At 39.0% G+C, this 11,356-nt stretch overlaps 1 protein-coding gene across 1 annotated transcript; it reads left to right on the top strand.

The window, feature by feature from the left end:
- Positions 1-8,236: 8,236 nt before the first annotated feature.
- On the top strand, positions 8,237-9,173 carry hes2.1 (hes family bHLH transcription factor 2, tandem duplicate 1). The gene is made up of 4 exons (XM_027011324.3): positions 8,237-8,333; positions 8,448-8,543; positions 8,654-8,741; positions 8,854-9,173. Exons 1-4 carry the CDS (start codon positions 8,244-8,246, stop codon positions 9,171-9,173), a joined length of 594 nt encoding a protein of 197 aa, XP_026867125.3. The 5' UTR covers positions 8,237-8,243.
- Positions 9,174-11,356: the final 2,183 nt, after the last annotated feature.

The following is an 11,356-nucleotide window of genomic DNA, read 5'->3' as shown; positions in this document are numbered from 1 at the left end:
AGCTTACATTAAAGTGCTGAACCCCCCCCCCCCCCCCAAACAATAAGGTAACAAAGTAGCAATACAAAGTTGGTGAAACATCAAATGATTGAACTGGCGGATATAAGCATTTCTTAAGTGCCACCGGTTATGTGGGTACACCTGGTTACAGCAGAATCTTCGACAATGTTTTTAACTGAAACAGACTCCGCGCATCGCCAATAGGTGGCAAACTAGCTCCTGTAATTGTGATCTGATGCAGACACCGGTGCATATTCGAAAATCTCTATCAGCCGGTAGAAAAAAAACATAGGCTACATTAGGAACGTAATTTTTAAACCTTTATGGGAAAAAAATAATTATACTTGTTTTGTACATATATATATATTTTTTAAAAAGAAGTCAGATCTGTAACTGTATTTAAAGGTAGGTTATAGGTTATAGGCGATAGGATTGCTGCATAAAACCCTTATTTCTTGGTGATTAAGATGAGACAGCCAACATTAATTTAAATAAAGTAAATATAAGTTTGAGATTGCTGCATATTGTCTGTGCATAGATAGATTTTCCTAATGTCGAAAACGTGGTCTTTCTTTTTAGTATGTAACCTATTTCACAATGGAACATATGTACTGTCCATAGGCCTAATTTTCTGCTCGAGCGGGCTTCATGCGGGCATATCCCTCGAGGATTTAACCTCGTGCCCGACGCGTGCCACAATCTGTCCCCTCCTTGTCCGTATAACTGATACATCGACGCACGCGTCAGTGTCATGACGGGCAATTCATTGGGGGCAGTGCGATGCAAGTCCCTAAAGGCATTTTTGTCATGCACGCACGCACGCACGCACGCACGCACGCACGCACGCACGCACGCACGCACGCACACACACACACGCACACACACACACACACGCATAAAAAAAAAGCTTGTACATAAAATGGTTCGCAGAAATGTTTTTCAAATAGAATTAAGTATCGTATTTTAAACCAATATCCAATATCCAATTTTTAATAATAGCCTAACTAGGCTTTTTCTAGTGTCCATAAAATAACAGTTAAAGAGTGTGTAGACCAGTAATACTGCTAACATAATCTATAAGTTGTAATTCTGTATTCGGTAACAAGTTGTCAACTTTTTACTATATAACTAGCTGCTTAAATACTTACCACTAACGCGAATAGTAAAGTGTTCCTTATGTGGTATCTCACATGGCCAAATCCTGTTGTTTTGTGCGTCTCCAGTGAGTTCCCACATGAATATGAACATGGACGCTAACGTTTTTTTGTGTGCTAGAAAAGTCTACCAAACTTTGTTCAGGCTATGGGAAAAGCAGGATATAAGCCGCACGCGTTAGGCGTGTGACAGTTATTCAAATTTCCCTCCAATTATATTCACACGAAGGCCAACCGAATCTCTATTGTAGGAACCATCTGGTGCCTTACAGTCTAAACGAAACTAATTGTTTCTGGGTGAGACTTTTAAACATCACAGATGAACACCATGATGGTCGTTAGAGTTATGCTGAAACTGAAATGCCTACACCTATTGTGGCATACAGCAGTTGCATTAAAAGTATGGACTTAAACCAAAACCAGGATTGACACGCAACTAAGCGTATTTCCCCAGTCTAAAAATTTGATAAATACATGCTAACGGTGTCTTTTTGTGCGCTAAAGGAACAAATGTGTGTTGGCGCGCTTACGTGCTACCCAAAGACTAACGAACAGAAAGAAGATTTTTTGCATTTTCTTTAAACAATTTCATGTTATGCAAAATGAGAACTGGCTTCATATTTATTTTAGTCTCGTATGCTAGTCTTTGTTTCGCCAATCTGCCACTCGCTCGTGCCTTTCATTACCTTCCATCAGTGCACACACGATCATAAACAAGGCTCGAGTTTATTGTGTTGAACATATATTTATATTTACGGTAATGTTATCATTCATTTTTGCGTTAGGGATGTATTTCTCTGTAACACTGTGCTGGTTCTCCCTTTTTCCTGGAAATACACATAGGCGTAGTTTATATTCACAAGAAACAGCAAAGCACACAGGTACTTTACATTTTTTTTTTGTATGCAGGCAAATTAAATAAGACAACTGAGACAATAATAGAAAATATTTTTATTGTTTTATATGTATGTATGTGCGTGAGTGTGCGTGCGTGTACAAAGAAACACAAAACGCAGAAAGCGCAGAGGATTTTTTATTTATCTCCCTCTCTCCCTTTCTCGCATGCACTCATTAAATGCAAGCTAATCAACCAAAATTTAGTGCTTCGTCACTGCGAGTCAGAAGTAGAAATGCATGATGCTAGCCTCACCTCTTTCCTGCATAAAATCTGTTCAATACATAAACATCTATTAATCCTTTTTGAGGATTAATAAAGTGTTATCCCATCTTCAATATCCAATAAGCACTCAGGTTAAACCAACCTATGCGATAAGTATAACATAAGAATAACGTCAGAAAGTAATACCCACTCAATCTTTCTCTGAGTTGATATTGGTGTATTATGTTTGCCTTTTAAAAACACAGTTAGTTGGCAGTTTATGGAATTAATTCCTGCAGATCCCTTTATATTCCGTCATGTTGAGGAGGCTATTGTAATTGTACCCAGTTTTTGAGGAAACTCAGTAGTGCCTATTACTCTAGTATAGATAGGCCTTTCGTTGACTGTGCATTACTGCGTTCTCTGTCTTAGTCTTAAGAGTTTTCAATGCTCATCATTACTGTAATATCTCTCCTGCTTCCGGGACTATTGCTTTATACTTTTAAATACCTGGAATACGCATTCAACTTTAACACGTGTCACGATACAAAAATCCATGAATATATGTCAGTCAATCTAAAATGTAATGGGTATTTTTGTGCTACATTTTAAACAGATGTCTTTTAAGAATATATCATTGTCATTATAATTTTTTAAATCAAAGTATCTTACCTGTTAATTCAGCCAAAAAAATCACATGACTTTCTTTGGCATTAGCCAGAGGAGGAAAGGCTTCGTTTGTTACAGTAAGCGCAGTCTAAACCATGTTGGCCTGATCTTATATTTCGCTATAAAATACATTCATGCCTTCACCGAAGTCCCAGGTGTGTGATCTGATGCAGTGTCAGACGTACCCTGGGGTGTATCGGAAAATCCTCTTTACCATTATTGCTATAACCATGACAATTAGCATGGCTGGTTTAGTGGCTATACAGATGTGACCATACAATGTTCCACATGTGGCTTATCGGGAATTGACAGAAAGACTGTCGTAATTAACAAGATCGTTACATGGAGAAAAAGTACAACTTCGTGCTTTTTGTGTTGACCGAGACCTGATACTAAAGAGCAGTAAAATGGTTCGTTCTTTTATATGAACAATGAATAGCTCTTCCACCACGTACCTACCATACCCCCGGGATGGGCCGGGGTGGGCGTGTGAGCACGAACACCGTGGTCGGAACGTCTCACGTTGCTGGCTCAGTTGACTGAATCTCGTGAAATAAGCAAACTGTTAATCGGTAGTTCGCGATGAAGCATTATAAAACATTACGCACATGTCACCAGTAACCAGTTTCCCTGATATCACAGAGAGAGAAATTGTTGCTTGCAGACTAGTGATAACTAGTTCGGATGTTAATCGGACTTATAGACCTTATAACAAACCTTTATTTAAAATTATTTAATCGCTCGACTAAACCTTAGAAATAACTCTTCTAAAACAAACAGTTTCTGTTCTTGGTCGTTTATATGTAGTAAGAAAGATTGTGCAATAATACAATTATCGTGTTTCTACGAAAAATTATTCAGACAAACTTAAGTAACGTTAGCTAACATAGCTAAATCTGAAAGCACTCACCAAGGATGTGCTCCTGCTCCGTCTTCACCCCTTCCAGTAGTCGTCGCGGCAGGACTGACAGGGACGTGGGAAGGAGAACAGAAAGCTTGTATTTAGCGCCCTGTTGGTTTGGAGAGGCCGAGCGCAAATGAGACGAGGGCACACGCTTTATGGGCGGGGCAGACCTCCGCCCTTTCTAAACTACCTGCGCCATTAAACACATGTTTGTCTGTCTAAGCCTAGAGCCACGTGAATAATATATATCGAATAATTCAACATAGCCTGAATATTTGAATATCAAAACAATGTATTTTACAGAATATACCAGGAATACACAGAAAATTATAAATTATACTATAGCGAGTTGCAGGCTTATTGTGGAGCGCATTTCTCTGCATTTAATTTTCCTTCAAATATATAAAAACCTCGATTAATCGGTTTTGTAAGATTGTTTTTATTTCCATTCAATTTTATTTCAACAGTAAAAACATTTTAAATAGTCTTAGCTTGTTATAAACACTACAAATAAAGTGTAATACCGCTCTATACTCGACTCTACAATTCTAATTGCGAAGCCATCTGGTCTTTCGTCTCCGTGGCTCGTGCCATTCTCGTGCGCTGAATCTCGTCGCGAGCGACCCAAAAGGGGTCTTGGGGCCTCTGACTCTAACTGAATAAGGTCTTTTAGAAATGCGCCTTTCAATCTTTCAGACCTGCTCTCCGAATCGGTTATAACTGCGTGTTATAACAAACTACCAAATACATAAGTGCAACATAGAAAACCAAATTAAACCAAGTTAAGTACCAACTAAAGCTGCACCTAGAACGTTTTGTTAAATAAAACGAAATGTGACGTGGAAACGACGGCGTCCTTCGATTATAAGGCGCAGTTATTGGTCGAAAGATTTTACGTCAGCAATTGTAGACCACGAATCCGAGAGGAAATAAGTCTTTGTGCACGAAGTTACACCTCCAGATGTTCACATCATTTGGCTTGGTGTTTGGCGTGGGTTTTAAGTAATTCAAGCCAAAATTTGCTCACACTACGTTAGAAAAGCTTACGCTAGAAAAGCCTAAATTGCTTACATATAGGCTTGGAAGCTCCAGCAGCTATTGGTCTTGTCCTGTTGGGTTGTCTACCACACCAGCTAGGATTCAAAACTATGTATGCTTATAAAGAGATGTTTGATCTATTAACTCTATATTATTATTATTATTATTATTATTATTATTATTATTACTATTTAATGTAGTACATATTCTACATATTCTGCTTGAAGCTTTGAGAAGCCTCCGTCTATGTTTCTATGTTTCTATCTTAGGCAATCTCTGACATATTACCTCTTTACATGATAACAGATGTTTCCCTAGCATTGGTCCAGACTTAAAAATCTATACAGCAAATGTCAAGTGTTCATTTATTGGATGCTAGAAAAATGGTACCCACCTTCCCAAGACAGGCATTATATATAATCAGCCACAAGTCAAATCAGTGTTAAAACTGTGGATGTGAGCACACTCCACCAAATAAAAATGTTCTCAAAATTGTCTCAGAATGTAAAGGGATGACATGTTTAACATATACTGTGATGGGTACTGCATTGCTATATTGTGGTAATCTTTGGTCATGTTATTTTTTAAAACATGTAGGGCAGGTTTCCTGGACTAAGTCCAGTTTTGATCTTAATCTGCTTCTGAGTAACTGGCCCAGAGTGTTTAAAGTAAATTTAGGATTAGGATCTTTTATGAACCTTTTCTGTACGTATCTATGCTTAAAGGGACCATCTGTCCCATGTGCAAAATTGTTTAGATGAGGAATAAAAGTTGGTTAATTTTACCAATTTCATAGCCACTTAATTAAGAAAACAAGTAAATAAAATATTGGAAAAAGCATGTTTTGGACAGAGGTCTTTCATCAGCTGTTCAAGTAAAGTGCTTCTCATTCTATTACTGCCATTGCAACAACTGGCAATGCAAACAGATATGTCATTAATACACTAACCCTTAGCAGTAATAGTAATTGTATTAGTCCAGTAGTATTAAAATGCATTGCCAGTGGAAATGACAAGCCCTTCTGATAGTGTGAAGCAAAACAAAAATAACTCTGATTAACATGCTCTGGCCTACGCCCAGTCAAATACGCATATTTAGCCAATCATGCACACATCATCCAGCCAATCAGACACCAACAATCAATCAGTCGCCCACTTATTGATCTTTACATTCACCTGCACCTTGTATTACCTTTCCTATGTAAGCGCAGTTGCCAACTGTTGCCTACTTTCCACTGGGACTCTCACCTGAAATTATATCAACTGAGGCAAAAATAACTCTACGATGTCTTTGTTTCTTTATGTTTTGCCCTCAGTTCTCTCATTTTGGTTTTCTTGTCACATTCTTTACTAAAATCATTTTTGTTATATCTCACCTTAGTCCTTTGTCAAAATATCACACTGCTGTTCGACAAGCTTATCAGCAAGCCTTCTCTAGGCTTCTTAGATAAACTGATGATTACAACTATTGAGTGAGAAACAACAGTAAACTCTTGCTCTGATGCAAGAGAGAATGGCTAATAGCAGTTGATCCTTTAGGGCTAGTTATTACTGTATAATTCAGGTGAGAAGGCATCATGTTGGTCAGGCGAAACCCTTGTGTTTTTCTATATGGATAAATTTACTCGGTGGTTGGAAACATTTAAATAAAACTGCGATTAGCGAATAGAGTTGCTAATCGAAAGGGTACTACTCCTGCGAACAGCTTTTTAAAATATACTATTACTTGGTTATCTAATATAATACCGTAGGCCGTATTATAACAATATAACATATAAGGTCTGTCCTCTCATGAAACGTTGTCTTATTACAGCGTACACAGATGGAATACCTATTCCATAAATTATGCACAAGATCGGCCCCAACAGAAATAATTTTTTTATGTATTTATTTTTTACAGGAGTCGAACAGCGAGAAGCTGTGGGTCATCTGATTGTTAGTGGCTTCTCCAGTTAAATACAGCGCGCGTGCATGTTGCGGACTATACAGCTGGACCTTAAAGAAAGAAACCCACCTAGCTGTATCTAACAATGCAAAAGGTTGTTACGGCAAAAAAGCTGTTTTCCACTAAACATATAATGAAATGATAGGCCTAATTTTATGATAGGTTTGAATGTGACTAGCTTCTGAATATGCCCATTTTACTGCCAGGAACAAACTGCAGAGAACGCGAGGAAAATTCGACAATGAAGGTTTGGTAGTCAAAAAACCCCACAAAAACAAACAAACAAACAAACAAAAAAAAAACAATGATGCGTGGACATAAGCTTAAACTAGACCGAAAACGTATGTTTAGAAAAGAGTAGCCAGACAAGGGACACCGTTACGCGTAACAAAGCCTGACCATATCCGCACCCCTATATGCGACAATGCGGCTTGGACGCTTTGGTCTGAAAAACAGGCTATGAGAATATTGATGTTGATGGGGCGGCACGCACCCTAAAAAGGTTACAAGATAGTTTGTCGGGTCGGACTTGTCTTGTGGGGGATGGGGTTGATACGGTGGCGCGGTTTGGTTTGGCGGTAACAGACGTCCATCTGCTGCGCATTCATGGCTCGTGCCAAGCGCGTGAGACTTTCATGAATAAACTCCACTGTTCGTATGCCTCAAAACTGAAAATAAAGAATGGATCACAGAGTGCCATTAAACACACCAAAACGCATAAACGACAAAGTGCAAAGTTACTAGTAGTAGCTGAACGTCACCTCACAGACAATTTCTTTTGCAACCAATCAGGTTGATTGTAAACTTTCAACATATGTTAAACCTTATAGCGTGGCTTGGGTAGCCGATTTCAAATCCAAAGACATGACACTACCCAGGCCAGGCATCCCAGAGCGATACTACAATGTATCATACCTATCGATACACAATATATATGAATTAATAGGTAGCATAGATACCTATCAAAATGAAACCGCGAAAAAAGCTATTTGAATACAAATTTGTTTGAATACAATGTTTATTAAATTGTATATTAAAACATAGCTTCAAAATGTTTGAGGACCGGTCTGTAGTCTAAAATGACAGCTAAATGAAATTGTATTTGCTTACATTTTAAGCATTTTAAATTTAGGTTAGAATTTAAAATACATTTGCTAAAAATGCTTTAGACTAGCCTATGCTGTCTGACACTATAAAAGCCATCAGCGCATGCCAGCAGTCACTGGCACAACTCGAACATTTAAGTCAACAGATGGTCGACAGTTTCACAAGTTTTCCCCCCAAGAGGCGTCACCCCCTGCGTCAGCACTACAGCACAATTGATTCTGGACGCCCCCTAGACGCACGGCACCGTTATAAAAGGCACGTCTCAGGCGCTCTGGCCACAAAGCGCCCTCGGCATCTTTAAGCGAAACACTTAAACAAGTCTTAAATCATGACTCCCAAAATGATCGCTGAAAGTGTCCACTCAATAAGTCCTCGAATGAAGGTAGCTCAGAGAAAGGAAGCGATTGAACTCAGAAAGGTGAGGAGCTTTTTGGTGTTTTATTGCTAAATGACAGAAGAAAGCGTTTGCAATTTTCAGGACGTTACGCATGTGTTATTTTAACAATTGTTTGTTTGTTTTTATATTTTGCAGTCTCTTAAACCACTGATGGAAAAACGAAGGCGAGGTCGTATCAATGACAGCCTCAGTAAGCTAAAGACGCTTATAGTTCCTCTGGTCGGCAAAGATGTAAGTAGACCGACTTGTTAAAATTGAAGTACGAATTCAGAGTTACATTTTTATACAATTATATATCCGAATGTTACCCTAATGTTTTGAAATATGTTCTTTGATTTCAGATTTCACGCTATTCAAAGCTCGAGAAAGCCGATGTTCTTGAAATGACAGTCAGATTTCTCAGCGAGCTCCCCTCCACGCCAGTTAAAAGTAAGTTCGCATGTAAATTTGTTTTTGTTGTGCTTTGCTTGGTAAATTTATATATTTTTGTTTACCGTTTCATGCACCTTGTCAGTTTCTAAACAGTTTCCCCTTTCTACAGGCCAAGCAGAGAGTTACAGTGAAGGTTACAAAGCGTGTCTGCAGAGCGTCTCAGCGCTCCTGTCGCAAACCAGCCTCAATAGAGAAACCTACCAGCGCATAACCAAGTTCATTCAACAGTCGATGGTCTCCGACGCACCGGCGTGCCAGAACTGCTGCGCCCAGAGCTCCAGCATCTCCTCGCCAATACACCAGCAACTCCTCAGACTGAAATGTAACATCTTCCGTATCCAGAACGACTCCAACAGTATCGCGCAACTGCCAACCCGTCTCCAGTCTTCGCCGCATGTCGACAGTCAAAATATGTGGAGACCTTGGTAGACGAGATCAGCACTAAAGACTTGTGTTCAAGATTCACCTTTAACTTTGCATAGCACGTATTTGTGGTAACATGCGAAAGACTGTAACACAGGAAAATGAAGCCTATTAGATAGATTGTGTTTTTAGACATTTTGATAAAAACTGGCTACCAAAGGAATAAATATAAAAGGAGTCAGTTAGCACAGATCATCGATAGATAGACATGCCATGGTAGTGACAATGCAGTCCTCTCTGGGGTTTCAAGGAATAAGGGTTGTAAACAACAATTTGTAAACCCCAAGGGTTATAATATTTTACGAGGTTTGCATGATTGCCTTTTGTATATTTGGTCTGTGCAAAGAAGTAGTAAACACTGTGTGTTAATGATTAATTATGTCATGAATGTTTCCACATGACATTCCAAAAGGCAAGTTATTGTGAATCACAAAACAAAATAAAAAAATACCAAAAATTTGGTACTTAAAATGTTTAATTGTGGTGTCTTTCTTTCTCTAATTCAAGTCATGTTTTCTAACAATGACCTACAGACACAAGAACAAATAAAATGTGAATACTCGTGGTAGTTGAAATAACATGAGATTCAGTTGTTTTGGCTTCATTGAGACCTACTGAAATATGAACATAATATTAAGCTTTACATGCTGATATGTTTTGTCTGGTATAGTACACGTTCAGAAAGGTGCCTCATTTTGCACTAAATGTGCTTCGAGGATAAGATACAGGCTGTATTGGACATGAAATACTCTCTCATACAAAGAGCTCAGTGCTTGAGATGGTTTCCTCAAGCTCTTTCATAAAGAATCCAAGTGAAGGGTCAATACTGAATGTAAACATTAAGGCAATTAGTGACCAAAGTGTTGTACTGCATTTCCACCATTTATGAAATATGAAAGCTCAGGGGTCTCTGAAGAGGAACAGATAGTAGAGGAGAACGACTGGAACCTTGGCACCATTCTGTTTGTGGTGTCTTATTTTCAGTTCAGCCATCGCGTGTGCAGAAGAGTTTAGGCCAGAGGACGGCTGTTGTGGGAGCTTGAATCTGTGGTCATTCTACTGCAATTTTGTATGTGGATTTGGAGGAGTTACCTGTATTCTATTGGGGTTCCCAGAGTCTTTGGAAGTAGGTGGGATTAAATGCTTTTAGAGACGACCGTCCCTTTTTGCACTTTCAATCCAACTCTGGCTGAAAGTTAAAAATTTTAATATAGGAACTGGTTGCAGGGACAGATTTCATAGTATCTAGAAGACTCCCCCCTGCCTAAGAGCTATTACTTGTAACTTGACGAAAATGGAGACTTCCATTCAGATGTCTTATTAATCTGGAGGGCAGGGTTAGGCTTTACCTTTATCCACTTTCATAACAAATTTCTTTCACTAGTACTTTTGAGAAGATCGACTGTGATCATGTCATAAATGCAGGATGTACTGTTCCATGTTGTTGGCTCTGTGACGGTAGGCCGGTCCCAGACCAGGAGGGACACGCCCATTCCAGATAGGGACCGTACCACTTACTTGCCCCACTCTCAGTCACCTGTCTTTTAATGGGAGACACGTGATCCTCATTATATGTCTCCATATATATATTCCTACAGGTGCTGAGGGAAACCGCTGCGCATTAACGGCCGTGACAGTGAGACGCTACTCATATCCAAGAGATAGAGTGTGACTTCTTTTTTCGTTTGCTTTCATTGCCATGGAAAAGCATATCAGCTTGACATCACTGCTTGCTTCCTCGCTCATTCAACAGTGTTTGTGTAGAAGGCTGCACAACCTAACAAAGTCATCAAAAACTACAATTAAAAGTTGGCCTTTTTTGTTGGGATGTTGTTATAGCAGACAGGAGCCCTGCCAGTAACCTACACAACCAATGGTAACAGCAGAACAGCACTCTATTATTAGGGTTTATCTTCTTCAGAAAGACCAGCTGCTTTTGTGCACTTTAAAAAGAGCAAACTATCACTATACCATACTTATTAGACATTCCGACATTTTATGATCCAAGGCAATTTATTAAAGATTTCATACAGATGAGATCAACAAAATGTTGTGAAAAGGAAACCTGTCCATATCTCCTGCTAGACTCTGGCCTCTCGCATGATTTTGTACCTGTAAATGTAGATCAATCTGTAATTATATCACGCCATTGTTTTCGAGCACCAAGAGTCTTGGTGGTCCCCATATAC

This window comes from Electrophorus electricus, chromosome 20, assembly GCF_041902795.1.
Source record: "Electrophorus electricus isolate QZ-2024a chromosome 20, ASM4190279v1, whole genome shotgun sequence".
Taxonomy (NCBI): Eukaryota; Metazoa; Chordata; class Actinopteri; order Gymnotiformes; family Gymnotidae; genus Electrophorus; species Electrophorus electricus.
This window is presented reverse-complemented; position numbering and strand designations above follow the sequence as displayed.